The 19,992-nt window shown below is 56.2% G+C and overlaps 1 protein-coding gene across 1 annotated transcript in view; it reads left to right on the forward strand.

The window, feature by feature from the left end:
- The window catches only part of sspo (SCO-spondin), a 63,433-nt gene that overhangs the window by 22,450 nt on the left and 20,991 nt on the right, over positions 1-19,992 (forward strand). Inside the window, 50 exon segments of the mRNA XM_067252256.1 lie at positions 1-150; positions 509-563; positions 1,032-1,130; positions 1,288-1,664; positions 2,121-2,266; positions 2,673-2,821; positions 3,063-3,274; positions 3,458-3,479; positions 3,683-3,803; positions 3,882-4,095; positions 4,470-4,611; positions 4,810-4,986; positions 5,099-5,302; positions 5,517-5,666; positions 5,762-5,920; positions 6,119-6,283; positions 6,849-7,040; positions 7,505-7,627; positions 7,713-7,842; positions 8,208-8,333; positions 8,464-8,578; positions 8,750-8,864; positions 8,916-8,996; positions 9,122-9,292; positions 9,405-9,660; positions 9,772-9,818; positions 10,125-10,295; positions 10,431-10,565; positions 10,806-10,942; positions 11,025-11,119; positions 11,198-11,247; positions 11,372-11,542; positions 11,732-11,902; positions 12,033-12,112; positions 12,308-12,477; positions 12,873-12,919; positions 13,174-13,374; positions 13,517-13,687; positions 13,866-14,069; positions 15,096-15,195; positions 15,354-15,574; positions 15,824-15,973; positions 16,883-17,049; positions 17,478-17,623; positions 17,804-18,024; positions 18,408-18,443; positions 18,714-18,878; positions 19,130-19,336; positions 19,527-19,694; positions 19,844-19,978. The exon segment at positions 1-150 is cut by the window's left edge and continues 10 nt beyond it. Of these exon segments, the coding sequence (XP_067108357.1) occupies positions 1-150; positions 509-563; positions 1,032-1,130; positions 1,288-1,664; positions 2,121-2,266; positions 2,673-2,821; positions 3,063-3,274; positions 3,458-3,479; positions 3,683-3,803; positions 3,882-4,095; positions 4,470-4,611; positions 4,810-4,986; positions 5,099-5,302; positions 5,517-5,666; positions 5,762-5,920; positions 6,119-6,283; positions 6,849-7,040; positions 7,505-7,627; positions 7,713-7,842; positions 8,208-8,333; positions 8,464-8,578; positions 8,750-8,864; positions 8,916-8,996; positions 9,122-9,292; positions 9,405-9,660; positions 9,772-9,818; positions 10,125-10,295; positions 10,431-10,565; positions 10,806-10,942; positions 11,025-11,119; positions 11,198-11,247; positions 11,372-11,542; positions 11,732-11,902; positions 12,033-12,112; positions 12,308-12,477; positions 12,873-12,919; positions 13,174-13,374; positions 13,517-13,687; positions 13,866-14,069; positions 15,096-15,195; positions 15,354-15,574; positions 15,824-15,973; positions 16,883-17,049; positions 17,478-17,623; positions 17,804-18,024; positions 18,408-18,443; positions 18,714-18,878; positions 19,130-19,336; positions 19,527-19,694; positions 19,844-19,978 (7,417 nt within the window).

Raw genomic sequence — 19,992 nt, forward strand, 5'->3', positions numbered from 1 at the left:
GAGCCGTGTGAGCGCTGTGTGTTCCAGGACCGCTCCCACGCCGTAGGGGAGCGGTGGAGAGGAGGCCTCTGCCAGCTGTGTGTCTGCCTGCCCAACCTCACCGTGCTCTGCTCCTCCTACTGTCCCCATGCTGCCAGCGGCTGCCCTCAGGTCTGTGTGTCATCAGGACATCATGTGTGTCATCAGGACATCATGTCTGTGTGTTATCAGGACATCATGTGTGTCATCAGGACATCATGTGTGTTATCAGGACATCCTGTGTGTGTGTTATCAGGACATCATGTGTGTGTGTTATCAGGACATCATGTGTGTGTGTTGAGCCGGACATAACGTGTGGGTGTTATTTTCCACCTTTCCCAGCAGAGTATAGACGGTTTATCTTGAGTACATTTTCCAGGCCATCATATTACATTTTCAAAACCAGAACCTGCGATTCTGTTTACCCAGGAGTCATGCTCTTCCTGTGTCAGTCCTGTCTCCTAGCAACAGCCTGTGTTTTGGTCCCCAGGGTCAGAGGCTGGTCCCAGAGGAACGACACAGATGTTGTTACTGTGCAGATCAAGGTACCACACAGACTACACCCTCACGGCCCGGTCACATAACCACGTATTCATTCATGACATAACCCCATTATCTGAAGGGGTCTGTTTGTGTAGCTTTCTGTTAATGATGAAACAGAGTGTTATATGTCAGGCTTGTTTTCACACGTTTTGGACTGAATATGAATCATCTTCAGACACATGTTTTTCTGCGTTTTTGTGTTGTGTATTTGAATTTGTTCATTGAGGAGAGGACAGTATGAAGGAGATGGACTGAATCATCTTTAGTTGTGACTGAATCATCTTTAGTTGTGACTGAATCATCTTTAGTTGTGACTGAATCATCTTTAGTTGTGACTGAATCATCTTTAGTTGTGACTGAATCATCTTTAGTTGTGACTGTCAGGCTCCTGTTCCTCTCTGTACCTCTCTTTGGATAAATCTGTCTTCTTAAAGCAGTAATGTAAACATGTAACATTTCCTCTCCGGTAGGCAGCAACGTCACCGTGACGACAGCTGCCCCTGCCACCGTGCCGGTCAGTTCCCCCCCGGTGACGCCCACCCTGCCCACGTACCCCCTGCCGCCCGCAGGTCAGTCACATCCGCCTTTGGGTTTTACTCTCCGCTAGGCTTTAGCCCTGTAAGCTAACACGGTCTCATGATATCCAGATGATGTGCGATTTTATATTTTGTTCATACTGTACCTGTGTGTGTTTGTATGTGGTCTCACATGTGTCCCTCTCCTCAGATGAGTGCTGGTCTCCTCTGGGTGTTCAGTCTCTCCCAGACTCCAGCTTCAGTTCCTCCTCCCACCAGCGGGGGCACCCCCCTTGGGCGGGGCGCCTGTACGGCCGGGACCCCCGGGGGGACCTGCAGGGCTGGAGCCCGGAGGCTGAGCAGTACCGCGACCTGCCCCCCGGCCCCCCCCCGGCCCACGGCCTCCCCACCCAGCCCCCCTACCTGCAGCTGGACCTGCTGGACACACACAACATCACGGGAGTGCTGCTGCAGGGCGGGGGGGCTTCGGACGCCTTCGTGTCCAGCTTCTACCTCCAGTTCAGCCCCGACGCCAGGCACTGGCACACCTACCAGGAGCTGGTCACAGAGCAGAGCCCCAGGGCCAAGGTACCGCACTGCTGTTAGTCTGCTGTCTGGAGGGCAGGGTCTTCTTCTGCTGTCTGGAGGTCAGGGTCTTCTTCTGCTGTCTGGAGGTCAGGGTCTTCTTCTGCTGTCTGGAGGGCAGGGTCTTCTTCTGCTCTCTGGAGGTCAGGGTCTTCTTCTGCTGTCTGGAGGTCAGGGTCTTCTTCTGCTGTCTGGAGGTCAGGGTCTTCTTCTGCTCTCTGGAGGTCAGGGTCTTCTTCTGCTGTCTGGAGGGCAGGGTCTTCTTCTGCTCTCTGGAGGTCAGGGTCTTCTTCTGTTGTCTGGAGGTCAGGGTCTTCTTCTGTTGTCTGGAGGTCAGGGTCTTCTTCTGTTGTCTGGAGGTCAGGGTCTTCTTCTGTTGTCTGGAGGTCAGGGTCTTCTTCTGCTGTCTGACCTCACCGTAGGCTCCGCCCACAACCACTCACCCGTCCCTCTGTCTAGGTGTTCCTGGGTAACCATGACGACCATGGCGTGGTGGAGGTCCGTCTGGACAGGATGGTGGCGGCGAGGTTTGTGCGCGTGCTGCCTCACGACTTCCAGAACGGCATCTACCTCCGCCTGGAGCTCATGGGCTGTGGAGACGGTGAGTTAGGTCCTGTCCAGGACGCTGGTGAGTTAGGTCCTGTCCAGGACGCTGGTGAGTTAGGTCCTGTCCAGGACACTGGTTACCTTAGAGAGAACTGAATCATCCTGAAGCTTTAACAACTCTCCCTTCTTTTCATCTCCCTCTCCTTCTCCCTGCCTCCCTCTCCCCCCCCTCTGTCTTTCTCCCTCTCTGACTCTCTACTTCCCCCTCCCCTCTGTCTTTCTCCCTCTCTGACTCTCTACTTCCCCCTCCCCTCTCTCTTTCTCCCTCTCTGACTCTCTACTTCCCCCTCCCCTCTCTCTTTCTCCCTCTCTGACTCTCTACTTCCCCCTCCCCTCTCTCTTTCTCCCTCTCTGACTCTCTACTTCCCCCTCCCCTCTCCCCCGTCCAGCCTACCGCTGGTTGAGCACCCGTCCCCCCCCCGTCTCCCCCCCGGGGCTCTGCAGGGGGGGCCAGTTCCACTGTGGGAACGGCCGGTGTGTTCCTGGGGGCCCCCAGGGGGTGGTGTGTGACGGGGTCAACAACTGTGGAGACGGCACTGACGAGGTGCACTGTGGTGAGGCCTCGTCACACAGCCACGCACAGCCACACACAGCCACACACAGCCACACACAGCCACACACAGTCACACAACTACACACAGCCACCCACAGCAACACAACTACACACAGCCACACAGAGCCACATGCAACCACACACACAATATTTTTTCATAACTTTTGGGGGAAAATATGTTTTGAACCCTGCTTAAGAGCCCTGTGTTAGAGTTTAACAGCTGTGTGATCTCTCCTCCTCAGGGACCCAGCCCTCGCCCACTCCCCGGGGCTGTCCCAGGGGGCAGTACTCCTGCCCTCCACCAGGGGGCTGCATCAGCGGCTTGCTGCGCTGCGACGGGGTGGCCCACTGCCCCCGTGGGGAGGACGAGGAGGGCTGCCAGGGGCACATCACCCCCCGCCCCGCCCCCCTCAGGACCCCCTCCATGGCTGCTGTCACCCAGGCCACGCCCACGGTGAGGCGCTCTGCTGTCAGACTCAGATTTATATGATTTATAATAAGCAGTGATGATATGGATAGTGGTGTATTAGTGATTTAGCGGACACTTCCGTCCAAAGTGATGTGCAGGGGGATTTGAACCTGAAAGCTGTTGATGGTGCAGTTAAACTGTAACCGTGTGTCTTGTGTGTGTTCACAGCAAGGAGGGCCTGGATACAGAGGTGAGCATGACTGAGAACAGCCTCTCCTCTCCTCCTCTCTCCTCTCCTCCTCTCTCCTCTCTCCTCCTCTCTCCTCTCCTCTCTCCTCTCCTCAGCTTCTGAATCATCTGTGACCAACAGGGAAATACTACTTTTTTAGAACTGTGCATGTGTGTGTGTGTGTGTGCATGTGTGTGTGTGTGTGCCTGTGTGTGTGTCCTCAGGTGTGTGTTCGTCTCCCCTGGGTCTGGAGGACGGGAGGATTCGTTATGGTCAGCTGACCTCCTCCTCCTCCCGGGAAAACAACCCTGCTGACGCCGGACGCCTCAACATCGTACCCAACGTGTGAGTACACACACAGAGAGACACACACACACACACACACAGAGACACACAGGTAACCATGGTGCTGTGTGGTCTCAGCCAGGTGATGGAGCCAGGCTGGAGCCCCCTCCCGGCAGATCCTCAGCCCTACTTCCAGGTGGACCTGCTAGAGCCCACCTGGGTGTCAGGTGTGGTGACCCAGGGAGGAGAGCGCATGTGGGGCTACCTCAGTAAGTACCGCCTGGCCTTCGCTCTGGTGCCCAGCCACTTCTCCAACTACACCCAGACCAGCAGGCCCGGCAGCCCTCCCAAGGTACACCATCACCAACACAAGATTTCTAATAATAATACTGTGCTCATGTAGCAGACACTTTCATCCAGATAGATGTACGCAGGGGTATTTGAACCTATCTGCAGTAAAATGCCGTAACCACTGAGCTTGTTTTTGTTATTCTTGGTGAAATCTTCTGAGGTGATGTTGTTGTTGTTGTCAGGTGTTTGAGGTGTTGTTGATGTTGTTGTTGTCGTCAGGTGTTTTTGAGGTGATGTTGTTGTTGTCAGGTGTTTGAGGTGATGTTGTTGTTGTTGTTGTTGTCGTCAGGTGTTTGAGGTGATGTTGTTGTTGTTGTTGTTGTTGTTGTTGTCGTCAGGTGTTTGAGGTGATGTTGTTGTTGTTGTTGTCGTCAGGTGTTTGAGGTGCGCATGGTGGGTCGGGCCCCTGTGACCCGCTGGCTGGAGCGTCTGGTCCGTGCACGCTACCTGCGCATCATCCCCCTTGAGTTTAGACACACCTTCTACCTGCGGGTGGAGGTCCTGGGCTGCAGGGGAGGTGAGCACACACCTGAGACACACTTAGATCTATCAGAAATCTCTTCTAACTGAAATCTAACTGAAAGACTGAACTGTCTTAAATCTACCTATCGTATATCTAGCTTAGATTTGTGATAAACTAGGCTAGTTCCTTATTGGTTCCTGATTTGAGAGAACCTGTGATTTAGCGTTGAAAGTTTCTTCCTCTGTCTTCCAGATGAGCTGGTGACCCCCAGCAGTGTGACCACATCTCCCCCTGGTGGTGGGGTGGTGACAGTGCACCGCTGCAGGCCGGGCCAGTTTGCGTGCCGCGGGGGAAGGGAGTGTGTTCCTGTGTCTGCTCTGTGTGACGGCCGGCAGGACTGCCAGGACCACTCTGACGAGCTCAACTGTGGTAACACTGCATTTCTACTTCCTGTGAGGCTGACATACTGAATCATGTAAAACCAGTCTGACAGACAAACAGTTTTAGAGATCATGATTTATTCGGTCCGTCTGCCCCACAGGCACTGCCCCTACGGGAGGGTTGCCAGGGATACAGAACCACACCCTGCCCACAGGAAGTCCAGGTTTCCATAACTACACCACTGGAGCTCCGGGCCTGCACAGCACAACGCCCCAAGATGGCCGTCCAGGTGTGGCATCCTCCGCCAGCCCGGGGCTGCAGCCCAGCAGCCCGCACCCTGGACCCCCCGCCCTGCACTCCACTGGTCAGGACACCAGTACTACCAGGATGTACTAGTACTAGTACTAGTACTGATACTAGTAGTAATACTAGTACTAGCCAGGTCAACTGACTTTATTTCTGAAATAACACGAATAATACCAGCCAGGTCCAACACTAGAAGGCCTTTGGTATGTGAAGGAGGATTTTAGTTTCTACTTCAGCTTCCCATAATGCATCAGCCTACGCTCTCTCTGCAGCAGCCTGGACCACACCCCACGACGGGGGTCTTCCCAGGGTGCTGTGTCTGGAGGGCCAGTTCACCTGCCGGGCGGGGGGGTGTGTGGACGCCAGACGGGTGTGTGACGGGAGGAGGGACTGTCTGGATGGCTCTGATGAAGAGCGCTGTGGTACAGATTCACATATCATCGTTATCTTCACTATCACCATTATCATCACCATCATTATCATCATTGTACTACATTTGAGGTTTTGTCTCCTCCAGGCCCCACCGCCAGCCCCAGCGTGCCCACACAGCGCCCCCTGGTGCCCAGCCCCTGCTCCCACAAGCAGTTCTCCTGCCTCAGCGGGGAGTGTGTCCACCTGGGCCGCAAGTGTGACCTCACTAGGGACTGTGCCGACGGCTCGGACGAGAGGAACTGTGGTAGGACACACACCTGGTCCCTGTCACACACCTGGTCCCTGTCACACACCTGGTCCCTGTCACACACCTGGTCCTGTCACACACCTGGTCCCTGTTCCACACCTGGTCCTGTCACACACCTGGTCCTGTCACACACCTGGTCCTGTCACACACCTGGTCCCTACTAGATACTGATGTAGGGTGTGCTGTCCTCCCCAGTGGACTGCATCATGTCGGGCTGGAGCCAGTGGAGCCGCTGCAGTGTGACCTGTGGGCTGGGCTCGCTGTTCCGCCAGAGGAGCATCCAGAGAGACGCCCTGCATGGGGGCTCCTGTGGAGGGGCGCAATACGACAGCAGAGCCTGCTTCCCCCAGGCCTGCCCAGGTCAGCTGGAGGGCCCTGGCTGATGAAGGCTCCTCATCCCTCTCTCTCCTCATCCCTCTCTCTCCTCATCCCTCTCTCTCTTCATCTCTCTCTCCTCATCTCTCTCTCTCCTCATCCCTCTCTCCCCATCTCTCTCTTCATCTCTCTCCTCATCTTTGTCTCCTCATCTCTCTCTCCTCATCCCTCTCTCTCTTCATCCTTCTCTCTCCTCATCCATCTCTCTCTTCATCTCTCTCTTCATCTCTCTCTTCCTCTCTCTCTTCATACCTTTCTTCTAATGGCCTACAGTCACCTTTGTCTTCAACTGTCTCTTCTCGTGGCTCACAGTCAGCATCAATCTCTCGTATATCTCTCTGTCTCTCCCTTCATCCTTTTAAATCATTCTCTTCCCCCTCCTCTCTCCTCCTCCTCCTTCTCCTCTCTCCTCCTCCTCCTCCTTCTCCTCCTCCTCTTCCTTCTCCTCTCTCCTCCTTCTCCTCCTCCTCTTACTTCTTCTCCTCCTCCTCCTCCTCCTCCTCTCTACTCTCTCCTCCTCCTCTCCTCTCCTCCTCTTCTCCTCCTCCAGTGGACGGGCAGTGGTCTGAGTGGACAGAGTGGTCCCAGTGTGATGTCATGTGTGGGGGCGGGGTCAGGAGGAGGAACCGCACCTGTTCGTCCCCGCCCCCTAAGAACGGGGGGCGGGACTGTGGGGGCATGACCCTGCAGAGCCAGAGCTGCAACAGCCAACCCTGCGGCTCCGGCACCGACACACAGACAGGTGGGAATCATACTGGGAGTCATACAGGGAGTCATACTGGGAGTTATACTGGAGTCATACTGGGAGTCATAATGGGAGTCATACTGGGAGTCATACTGGGAGTCATACTGGGAGTCATACTGGGAGTTATAATGGGAGTCATACTGGAGTCATACTGGGAGTTATACTGGGAGTCATACTGGGAGTTATAATGGGAGTCATAATGGAGTCATACTGGGAGTTATACTGGGAGTCATACTGGGAGTCGTACTGGGAGTCGTACTGGGAGTCGTACTGGGAGTCGTACTGGGAGTCATACTGGGAATACTGGGAATCATCCCGGGAGTCATTCTTGAAGTCATACTGGGAGTCATTCTGGAAGTCATACTGGGAGTCATACTGGGAGTCATACTGGGAATACTGGACAGCACCAGTATACTGGGGGGGGGGATACTGGGATGACTGAGGTTCTGTGTGTGTTCCAGGCTGCAGTAACGGCATGGTTCTGGTGAAGGAGGGAGACTGCCAGGCGGCCATGTTGGATCCCTGCCCCCCCACATGCTCTGATCTCAGCTCCGCCACCAACTGCTCCTCCACGTGTCTGCCTGGTACGGGGGTGGGGGGTGTTTACAGTGTGGTACAGTATGGTATGTGAGAGGACTAACAGACAGGTGTGTGTGTGTGTGTGTGCAGGCTGTCGCTGTGCGCCTGGTCTGTTCCTGCAGAACGGTCGGTGTGTGAGCTCCAGCCAGTGTCTCTGTCACTGGGGAGGACTCACCCTCAAGCCTGGACAGACACACACCAGGGAGTCCTGCCACACATGGTGAGAACACACACACACACACACACCAGGGAGTCCTGCCACACATGGTGAGAACACACACACACACACCAGGGAGTCCTGCCACACATGGTGAGAACACACACACACACACACACACACACCAGGGAGTCCTGCCACACATGGTGAGAACACACACACACACACACCAGGGAGTCCTGCCACACATGGTGAGAACACACACACACACACACACACACACCAGGGAGTCCTGCCACACATGGTGAGAACACACACACACACACACACCAGGGAGTCCTGCCACACATGGTGAGAGTACACACATTTACACACACATAAACCCTCAGATATACACGTACACACAGCTAACCTTTGTTCCCCTACAGTGTGTGTCAACATGGCCTTGTTACCTGCAACAACTCCAGCTGTGTGACCTTGTGTGATTGGTCAGCCTGGTCGTCATGGACACCGTGTGGCAGCACCTGTGGGGTTGGGATCCAGCAACGCTACAGGTGAACAATTACCTGATGACCTTTAGCCCTCACCAACCCGGCCCCCGGCCTTAACCCTGCTCAGCCCTGTGTGTATGTGTGTGTGTGGTGTGTGTGTATGTGTGTTTGTGGTGTGTGTGTGTGTGTTCAGGTCTACAGTGAGTCCACCAGGGGGCTCCAGAGTTCAGCCCTGCTCCGGAGACTCAGCAGAGGCCAGACAGTGCTACACCCCCTGTCCTCCTGGTACACACAAACACACACACCCTGTACTCCTGGTACACACACACACACACACACACACACACACCCTGTCCTCCTGGTACACAGACACACATTACGATTATTATATGTTTAGAAGATCAGATGTAGGCTTAGATTATTGATGCTAGGTTCAGATGAGCATTGTAACTTGTGTAACGGCAGGCCCCGACCAGGAGGGGGCGCTGTGGGGAGAGTGGACCGTCTGGTCGGACTGCAGTAAGACCTGTTTCAACCACGTGGACCAGGTGGGCCTGAGGCGACGGTTCCGGAGCTGCAACCACACACACTCACACACACTCAACCACACACACTCACACACACTCAACCACACACTCTCACACACACTCAACCACACACTCTCAACATACGGGTGTGAAGGACACACTGAGGAGCAGGAACCCTGCAACACTGTACACTGTCCAGGTACTGTACACACACACACACACACGTACTATACTTACTATGTACACACTCACTCACACATACACATAGTATCCAACTATACTCTACTTACTGTAACACACTCCCTCCGTCCCTTCTCTCCCCAGTGGCGGGTGGCTGGTCAGACTGGTCCCCCTGGTCCCAGTGCTCGTCAGATTGTGACTCGGGAGTGCAGACCAGGCGGCGCTCCTGCAGTACCCCCTCCCCCCAGCACGGGGGCAGCACCTGCCCAGGACCACACATACAGACGCGGGACTGCAACTCCCACCCCTGCTCAGGTACAGGCGCCATGACGCAGTCCTACAGCAGACTAGTGACAGGGGGGATTTGAACCTGGGACCTCTTGATTTGAAGTCCTATGCTCTAACCACTAAGCTGTGTGTGTCCAAGGCGTGTGTCCCGAGGGCATGGTGTACATGACGGCGCAGCAGTGTGGGGCCCAGGGCGGGGCGTGCCCCCGTGTGTGTCTGGACGTGGCGGCAGGGGAGGTGCAGTGTGCCACACGCTGCTACGACGGCTGCTACTGCGGCCCCGCCCTCTACCTGCTCAACCACACCTGCGTCCCCCGCGCACTCTGCCCCTGCTACCACCGGGGGGCGCTCCACCCCGCCGGCACCACCCTGCCTGGGGACGCCTGCAACAACTGGTACTGGCTGTTGTACAGTACTATACTATACTATACTGCAACAACTGCTGTATGACAACATGTTTATAGCAACTTGAACATTGTCTCTGTGTGTGTGTGTGTGTCCAACAGTACCTGTCGTAACGGGGAAATGGAGTGCAGCTCGTCTCCCTGTCCTGGTGAGTGTGTTGCCACAGCAACCAGCTGAATCAGCTGTCAGGCTGCTTTGTCTTTCCTCTGTTTACCTCCTGTCTGTCTTACTGTTACTCCTCCTCTCTCCTCTCCCCCATCCTCTCTCTTCCTCCTCTCTCCTCCCCTCCTCTCCTCCTTTCCTCTCCTCCTCTCCTCTCCTCTCCTCCTCTCCTCCTCTCCTCCTCTCCTCTCTCCTCTCTCCTCCTCCTCCTCCTCTCCTCCTCTCCCCCATCCTCTCCTCCTCTCCCCTCTCCTCTCTCCTCCTCCTCCTCCTCCTCTCCTCCCTCCCCCAGTGGATTGTGGGTGGAGCAGCTGGACTCGGTGGAGCGCCTGCAGTCGTACGTGTGACGTGGGCGTGAGGAGGAGGTACCGTTCAGGGACCAATCCTCCGCCAGCGTTTGGGGGCCGTGTCTGCAGGGGCGACAGGATTGGCCTGGACACCTGCAGCCTAGAACCATGCCAGGGTGAGAGGAAGTGATGTCATCTTTATGTGGTGAATGGTTGACCAATCAAAAGTTTGTTTTGCTAGATTAGCTTTGAAGTAAATGTGGAACACATTTGTGTGTGTGTGTGTGTGTCTGGTGTGTGTGTGTGAGCAGGTGTGAAGGAACCCTGGGGCCCGTGGTCAGAGTGCTCAGTGTCGTGTGGGGGAGGCTACAGGAACAGGACCAGAGGACCCTTCAGAACACACGGCACCGCTCAGCAGTTCAGCGCCTGCAGCCTGCAGCCCTGCGGTCAGTCCTCACACACACATGTACACACACACACACACATGTACACAAACACACACACGTGCACACACACACACATGTACACACACACTGTATATATATCCTATATATCCATGTTCAACAGAATGACTCTTAAACAAGAATTAGCTGTAGAAAAACTTTCTGGAATGATCTCAGACATACCTGTACAAAATGACCTGTGTGTGTGTGTGTGTACACGTGTGTGTGTGTGTGTGTGCCCAGCAGCAGGAGGTGTGTGTCCAGGGGGACAGGAGTGGAAGGTGTGTGTGATTGGGCCGGTCACCTGCTCTGACCTGAGTTTGGACCACTACAGGAACTGTACCCCAGGGTGCCAGTGTCCCCGAGGGACCCTGCTTCAGGTCTGTCTGCACACACACACACCATACACACACACACCACACACCATACACACACACACCTCACACACACTCTTCTACCCAGGACGGAGTGTGTGTGTGGGAGTCAGAGTGTCGTTGCGATGTGGACGGGGCCCAGTATGAGCCGGGAGACACCGTCACCATGGACTGTAACAACTGGTGAGTGTGTGTAAAAGTGTGCGTGTGTGAGTGTAAGTGTGTGTGTGTGTTGTGCTGACCTGTGCTGTCCTCCACCAGTACCTGTGACTCGGGGAGGCTGGTGAACTGCACACAGTCCAGCTGTGATGGTGAGAGACCTTCAGCAGGTCAACACAGTGACCTCTTAACAACACAGTCCTCTGGTGTTGACCCCAACCCGACCACCTCCACTCCCCTCCACCTCCTTCTCTCCTCCTCCTCCTCCTCTCCCAGTGGATGGTCAGTGGTCGGCGTGGACACCGTGGGGTCAGTGTTCTGTGGCGTGTGGGGCGGGGCTCCAGTCCCGGTACCGGTTCTGCTCCAGCCCACAGCGCTCCGGCAGCGGCCTGTCCTGTCTGGGACCCGACCGGCAGGACCGCGTCTGCATGGAGGCCTCCTGCTCCCGTGAGTCACCCTGGAGGTCTGCTGCTCTGGGCTGTAGGCCTGGTCTGTAGGTCTGGGCTGTAGGTCTGGGCTGTAGGTCTGGTCTGTAGGTCTGGGCTGTAGGTCTGGGCTGTAGGTCTGTAACTACCAGTACATGACTGGCAGCTGCTGTCCACCTGCTGACCTCCGCTGATGTCATGCTGTCCTCAGGTGATGGAGGGTGGGGCTCCTGGAGTAATTGGACGGACTGTACCAAGTCCTGCGGCGGGGGGGTCCAGAGCCGGCGGCGGGAATGTGACAGGCCGGCCCCTGAGGGCCAGGGTGACTACTGTGAGGGGCTGGGGAGCGAGGTCACTTCCTGCAACACTGACCACTGCCCAGGTACGCACACCCCCGGAATCATACTCACCTTAAAACAGGTATGGGTGTGTGGTAGCGTTAACCTGGCTATGTACGTTAATTTGTGTGTTTGCGTGTGTGTATACGTGTGTGTGTGTGTGTGTGTTTCCAGTGGCCCCCTGCTCTCAGGTCCCTGGAACAGTCTTCAGCAGCTGTGGCCCCTCATGTCCTCGCTCCTGCGACGACCTGGCTGTGAGTGACCATCCCCTCCCCCCCTCCCCCCTGTTCCCCTCCCCCCTCCCCCCCCTCACCCCTGTTCCCCTCACCTCCCCCCCCTCATCCACCTTCATTCCCTTCGTCCTCTGCGCTCCTCATCCTCTCCACCACAGTGGAGAGTGTTGAGTATGGGTGTTTATCAGCAGCCAGCGTGGTGTTGTTCCCCTCCAGCACTGCGGGTGGCGCTGTGAGCCGGGCTGCTACTGCACGGGAGGAAAGGTGCTGTCTGCTAACGGGACGTCCTGTCTGGAGAGGGAGGACTGTCCCTGTCTGGACCTCAGCACCGGGCACCGTCTGCACCCGGGAGCCTCCACCCTCGCCCCCGACCGCTGCAACAACTGGTGAGGGACACGCCTGTGTGTGTGTGTGTGTTTAGAGGTGTGTGTGTGTGTGTGTGTGTTTAGAGGTGTGTGTGTATGTGTGTGTGTTTAGAGGTGTGTGTGTATGTTTAGAGGTGTGTGTGTGTGTGTGTGTTTAGAGGTGTGTGTGTGTGTGTGTGTGTGTTTAGAGGTGTGTGTGTGTGTGTGTGTGCCAAACTTCTTTACTTTAACTTGAGTGAAAAAGTCTGTCAGTACTTCAACTTTTACCTCTTTTTTTTGTATCTGGTATCTGTACTTCTACTTTAGTGAAGGAGGTGTGTACTTTTGCCCTCTCTGGATGTGTGTGTGTGTGTTTATATGTTGGTGTGTCTGTGTGTGTGTGTAAGAGTCTTTGTTTGACACCGTTTGTCTTCCAGCACCTGTGAGGGAGGAAGACTGAACTGTACCAGAGACCCTTGTCCAGGTGAGGATCAGTCCACCTGAACACAGAGACACCAGGGGAGTTCTCAGTCTAACCTCCCTCCCTCCCTCCCTCTCCCCTCCCCTCCCCTCCCTCCCTCCCTCCCTCCCTCCCTCCCTCCCTCCCTCCCTCCCTCCCTCCCTCCCTCCCTCCCTCCCTCCCTCCCTCCCTCCATCCCTCCCTCCCTCCCTCCCTCCCTCTCCCCCTCCCTCCCTCCCTCTCCCCCTCCTCCCTCCCTCCCTCCCCCTCCTCCCCAGTGGAGGGTGGGTGGTGTGAGTGGTCAGAGTGGACCCCCTGCTCTAAGCCGTGTGGAGCAGAGTGGGTGTCTCGCTACCGGAGCTGTGACTGTCCCCGACCCCGGGGGGGGGGCGCCCCCTGCCTGGGGGAACAGGAGCTACACCACGGCCTGGGCACCCAGATCCAGAGACAGCCCTGCCCCCTGCTCACCTTCTGTCCAGGTGTGGGGAGGGGGTGGGGCTAGGGGAGGGGGGTGTAAGTGTGACACCTTCACTCTAGTATAAGACTGTCCTTCATGACTCACACTCCACCCCTCCATTCTCTCCTGTCTCCTCCTCCATCCCCCTCACCCCCCTCCTCCAGTCCATGGTTCATGGAGTCCCTGGTCGTCGTGGTCGGAGTGTGAGGGGTGTGCCGGGGTGTCGGTGCGGAGCAGGAGGTGCAGCAGCCCCCCCGCCAGGTTCGGGGGCCGGCCCTGCCTCGGGGAGAGCCGGCAGAGCCGCGGCTGCCATGACAACTCCACCATCTGCCCAGGTCAGCTTATTATGGGCTGTGGTGTCTTCAAATACCGTGCCCGTGTGTGTCATACTCTCATGTAGGGAATACTGGTACGAATCTGTCTCTCCTCCTCTCTTCCTCCTCCTCCCCTCCTCTCCTCCTCCTCCTCCTCCTCCTCTCTCTTCCTCTCTCCTCCTCTCCTCCTCCCCTCCAGACTGTGGAGGAGGTCAGGGGGAGTGGGCTTGTGGGAAGCCTTGTCCTCGATCCTGCTCTGATCTCCACGGCGACGTGGAGTGTGTGGAGTCCCCGGGGTGCGTCCCGACCTGCGGTTGCCCTGGAAACACTGTGCTTCAGGACGGACGGTGTGTGGAGAGGGAGGAGTGCCGCTGTAAATACCACAACCACACAGCCAGCACAGGTGAGACCACACAGTCAGCACAGGTGAGACCACACAGCCAGCACAGGTGAGACCACACAGCCAGCACAGGTGAGACCACACAGTCAGCACAGGTGAGACCACACAGCCAGCACAGGTGAGACCACACAGCCAGCACAGGTGAGACCACACAGCCAGCACAGGTGAGACCACACAGTCAGCACAGGTGAGACCACACAGTCAGCACAGGTGAGACCACACAGCCAGCACAGGTGAGACCACACAGCCAGCACAGGTGAGACCACACAGTCAGCACAGGTGAGACCACACAGTCAGCACAGGTGAGACCACACAGTCAGCACAGGTGAGACCACACAGCCAGCACAGGTGAGACCACACAGTCAGCACAGGTGAGACCACACAGCCAGCACAGGTGAGACCACACAGCCAGCACAGGTGAGACCACACAGTCAGCACAGGTGAGACCACACAGCCAGCACAGGTGAGACCACACAGTCAGCACAGGTGAGACCACACAGCCAGCACAGGTGAGACCACACAGTCAGCACAGGTGAGACCACATAGTCAGCACAGGTGAGACCACACAGCCAGCACAGGTGAGACCACACAGCCAGCACAGGTGAGACCACACAGTCAGCACAGGTGAGACCACACAGCCAGCACAGGTGAGACCACACAGTCAGCACAGGTGAGACCACACAGTCAGCACAGGTGAGACCACACAGCCAGCACAGGTGAGACCACACAGTCAGCACAGGTGAGACCACACAGCCAGCACAGGTGAGACCACACAGTCAGCACAGGTGAGACCACACAGCCAGCACAGGTGAGACCACACAGCCAGCACAGGTGAGACCACAGAGGAGATGGTGCTGTTGTTGCCCCCAAACTCTGTTTGTTGCCTCTCCATGCTAGACTGGCCTCCACACTGTCTTCAAACATCTTTATTCTCTGGCTTGTAACTCAGTATGAGAGTTGAATTTCTGCATCTTTTGGTTAAACTGGTCTTCATGTTCATATGATGATTCTTCTTCTGTGGTGCTCCAGGTGTGCTGGACTCCAGCAACACTTCCTGGGCGTGGCCGGGGGAGCCAGACTGGCTGTACGTTGACCCTGGAGACACTATCAGCAGCCGCTGTCAAAACTGGTAAAACAACCTGAAGATCATGGGAGGGCGGGGCCGCAGGTGGCAGGGCGTGGCTGGGGTTGTTAGAGGCAGGTTACCAGGTCTCGGCTCCCAAACATCAAACATCTCCAGTCCTGAGACATTCCTGCTGGATGACAGTTCCTGTCTTTCACCCTCAGTTCTTGTGAAGCCGGCGTATTACTGTGTCAATCAGTGCCCGGTTGCCACGTCGACGGGGGATGGAGCCAATGGGGAGCCTGGTCGCAGTGCTCTACTTCCTGTGGGGGCGGGGCCACATTCAGAGTCCGACAGTGTGATAATCCTGCTCCTCAGGGTGGGGGGCGGGGCTGCGTGGGCGTGTCCGAGCAACAGAGAGAATGCAACACCCACACCTGCACAGGTAAATGGTTTCCTCATGCTAACCCCACCCATCTCGGTTGCTGGGTGACCTTAATCAATAACACCCTTGGAAGACTTATCATAGCTGAGTGATGTGATGACTTTGCAATGTAGCTGGTAAACACAGACTGTTCCTTGACTCTCACCACATAAATACTGTTAGAACTACACTCTTCTGATCCTGTGATGTGTTGCGGGTTGTGATGTTATTTGTGGTGCTGGTTGTGATGTGTTGGTGGGTGTGTTGCAGACGCGGGGCCCTGGCAGCCCTGGTCTCTGTGGTCCGTGTGCTCTGTGAGCTGTGGAGGAGGGGAGCAGTCTCGGAACCGCCTCTGCTACGCTCCACCCTGTTCCGGGGTCACCAGGCAGAGCAAGACCTGCAACACACACGTCTGCCTCGGTCAGAACCCTCCTCTCTCTCCTCCTCCCTCTCCTCTCTTTTCTTTCCTCCTCTCTCTCCTCCCTCTCCTCTCTCTCCTCCTCCCTCTCCTCCTCTCTCTTCTCTCCTCCTTTCTCTCCTTTCTCTCCTCCTCTCTCTCCTCTCTTCTCCTCTCTCTACTCCTCCCTCTCCTCCTCTCTCTTCTCTCCTCTCTCTCCTCTCTTCTCCTCTCTCCTCCTCCCTCTCCTCCTCTCTTCTCTCTCTTCCTCCCTCTCCTCTCTCTCCTCTCTTCTCCTCTCTCCTCCTCCCTCTCCTCCTCTCTTCTCCTCTCTTCTCCTCCCTCTCCTCCTCTCTTCTCTCTCTCCTCTCTTCTCTCACTCCCGTTTCTCTCTATCTTGCTTTCTCTCTATGTCTGCCTCTTTGCCTGTTTCTGTATCTCTCTCTCCTTTCTCATTCTCTGTCTTTCTCTCTATGTCTCTCTGTCCCTCCCTTTCTCTCTCTCTCTCTCTCTCTCTCTCTCTCTCTCTCTGTCTCTTTTCGTTCTCTGTTTCTCCACAGTTATTTTGGGCTCGGCGTGTCGTTAGTGATGACAAATGCTGGATCTTTAAATGAATCTGCTTCCACCTCAGCATCCATCACAGTAACCAAGAGACCAAGTGTCCTCCAGTCACAACGGCTCAAATAGCACCAGCAGCAGGATATCTGAGGCAGCAGCAGGATATCTGAGGCAGAAGGCACATCTGACTCTTTAAATACATTTTGATTTGATCATTGCTGAAGAGTCAGATGTGCGTTCTGGGATATACTTTTTACAAGCAATGTCACAGAGGGCTTCACATATGCCCATAGAACTGCCCCTCAACCAACATAAACCCTCAAGGAAGACAATGGTCCGTGTGTGTGTGCGTGTGCGTGTGTGTGTGTGTGTAGAGGTGGGGTGTCCGCCAGGTCGTCTGTACAGGGAGTGTGAGCGAGGAGAGGGGTGTCCGTTCAGCTGTGCCCAGGTGAGCAGGAGAGAGGGATGCTACTCTGACGGCTGTGAAGAGGGCTGCCACTGCCCCCCCCGCACCTTCCAGCACCACGGAGCCTGCCTACAGGTCAGCCCTGCCTCACTCTGACTCCTCACTCTGACTCCTCACTCTGACTCCACACTCTGACTCCACACTCTGACTCCTCACTCTGACTCCTCACTCTGACTCCACACTCTGACTCCACACTCTGACTCCTCACTCTGACTCCACACTCTGACTCCTCACTCTGACTCCTCACTCTGACTCCACACTCTGACTCCACACTCTGACTCCACACTCTGACTCCTCACTCTGACTCCACACTCTGACTCCTCACTCTGACTCCTCACTCTGACTCCTCACTCTGACTCCACACTCTGACTCCTCTGACTCCTCACTCTGACTCCTCCTAACACATTGATAAAGAGACTGTCATCCTCTATTCAGCAGAGCAAAAGCCACCTATTCCATGTTGATCAGGGGCTGCCGTGTTAAGTGTGGTCCTGTGTGTGTAGGAGTGTCCATGTCTGGTGGAGCAGGACCTGCTGGCCGACCTGCGGAGCGTGGCGTCCACCCCAGGGTCGACTCTTGACCTCTACAACATCACCGAGGGGGCGGAGCTCCTGCCTGGAGAAACGCTGGTGCACGACTGCAGCTCCTGGTGAGACTCCTCTCTCCTCACTTAGAGCGTACTGACACGCCCTGACCCCCTCTCCTCTCTCCTCATTTAGAGCGTACTGACACGCCCTGACCCCCTCTCCTCTCGCCTCACTTAGAGCGTACTGACACGCCCTGACCCTCTCTCCCTCCTCCCCCCCTCCTCCCCCCCTCCTCCCCCAAGCTCCTGTCAGCAGGGCAGGTGGAACTGCAGCCTGCAGGCGTGTCCCGTGGACGGGAGCGAGTCCCCCTGGGGCCCCTGGGGCCCCTGCTCCCTGTCCTGTGGGGGCTTGGGGCTGAAGAGCCGTGCCCGCTCCTGCAGCCAGCCCCCCCCAGCCCATGGGGGCCGGCCGTGCCCGGGGCCCCTCCAGGAGACCGCCTACTGCCAGGCTCCAGACTGCCCAGGTACCTTCCACTCCCAGGGCCCCGCCCAGGTACCCTCCACCCCCAGGGCCCTGCCCAGAGATTTGGCAGCACCCAGCCAGGAGAGTTACCATGGGTTACCACGGGTTACCATGGGTTACCATGGGGTTGCGGCTCACTTCAGTACAGCTGTGATATCTGTAATGTAATACATTAGATGTATTACAAACAAACTGCATGCTTATGTGTTTATATATTTATTATTATTTATTATTGTATATATATTTATATCTGAAATTTATCTCTTTAGATGTGTTTTACATCTGTTATATGTGTTTATATCTGTTAAATTAATGTTTAAATATCCCCTATGTATGTTTGTATCTGTTGATAGTGTAATGCATGTGTGATGTATCTGTTTCCAGTGATAGTTGCTCCCACAGAAGAGCCCATCATTCCAGGTATGTCTAAACACTCTAGGAACGAGATTTGACATCTTAATGAGCCCTCCCTGCTTGCATAGATGTAAAAAAGCACCCTTTCTCTCCCCCTCTCTCTCCCCTCTCTCTCTTTCCCTCTCTCCCCACCTCTCTCTCTCTCCCCCTCTTTCTCCCCTCTCTCTCTTCCTCTCTCCCCCTCTCTCTCCCCTCTCTCTTTTCCTCTCTCCCCCTCTCTCTCCCCCCCTCTCCCTCTCTCCCCCTCTGTCTCCCCCTCTCTTTCTCCCCGTCCAGATGAGGACGCTGGTTTCTCTCCGTGGTCGGCATGGAGCTCATGTTCTCGTTCCTGCAGCGACACCATCTCCCCGGCCCTCAAGTCCCGCCAGCGACGCTGTGAGACGCCTCCCTGCTCGGGGGAGACTCACCAGGAGAGAGCCTGCAACCTGCCGCAGTGTCCTGGTAACTATTACTACCAGGAGAGGCCTGCAACCTGCCCCAGTAGGCTGGAGGAGTAATTTGATCCCAGGAAAACTGTTACGAACTTCAAAATATAATATCATATTAAAATGTAATGAACCTTCATGCTCCTGAACACACCAGACTCTTTCATCCAAAGCAACATATATCAGGGGGGTGGATTTGAACCTGAGAAGCTCTCAACCGACAGCCAGGGGCTCTACTTGCTGATCCCCCTCTCTGTGCCCCCCCAGGCGAGGTGTGTGAGGGTGGGGACTGCGTCAGCAGGAACTGCTCCTGGACTGAGTGGGCGGACTGGACGGCGTGCTCGCGCTCCTGCGGGGTGGGCCAGCAGCAGAGGATCCGCACCTTCTTGCAGCCCGGGGCCCAGGGGGCCTGGTGCCACGACATCCTGGGGGGCAACGTGGAGCTGCGCTTCTGCAACATCCGAGCCTGCCAGGGTGGGTCCCTCTGTTGGAGCTGTCTGGCTGGGCTACAGGAGCTAGTCCATGATCTCTCTGTCTTTAACTGTGTGTGTGTTTAACTGTGTGTGTGTTTAACTGTGTGTGTGTGTTTAACTGTGTGTGTGTGTTTGTGTGTGTGTGTGTGTGTGTGTGTTTAACTGTGTGTGTGTGTGTGTGTGTGCTGCAGTGGACGGGGGCTGGTCCCGCTGGAGCTCCTGGTCCCGATGTGACCGGCGCTGCGGGGGCGGGCGCTCCGTCAGGACGCGCTCCTGCTCCAGCCCCCCACCCAAGAACGCCGGCCGCAGGTGTGAGGGGGAGAAGAACCAGGTGAAGCCCTGCAACACCAGGCCCTGTGGTAAGAACCTCTATCATGGGGGAGGGGGGATTTGAACCCTTAGGACCACTGGATTCGCAGGCAAATGCTGAACATCCGAGCTGTACCCAAACCTCTCTCTCCAACTCTCTCTCTTCCGGCCCTCTCCTGCCCCCCCCCCCCCCCCCCAGATGAGTCGGGCTGCCCCCCAGGGCAGGAGTTTGTGGCGTGTGCCAACGCCTGTCCTCAGCGCTGCTCTGACCTGCAGCAGGGGCTCCAGTGTCAGGGGAACACAGACTGTCAGACAGGCTGCCGCTGCCCCAAAGGTGCACCTCACCTT

The sequence above is a fragment of the Osmerus mordax genome, chromosome 15, assembly GCF_038355195.1.
Source record: "Osmerus mordax isolate fOsmMor3 chromosome 15, fOsmMor3.pri, whole genome shotgun sequence".
NCBI lineage: Eukaryota > Metazoa > Chordata > Actinopteri > Osmeriformes > Osmeridae > Osmerus > Osmerus mordax.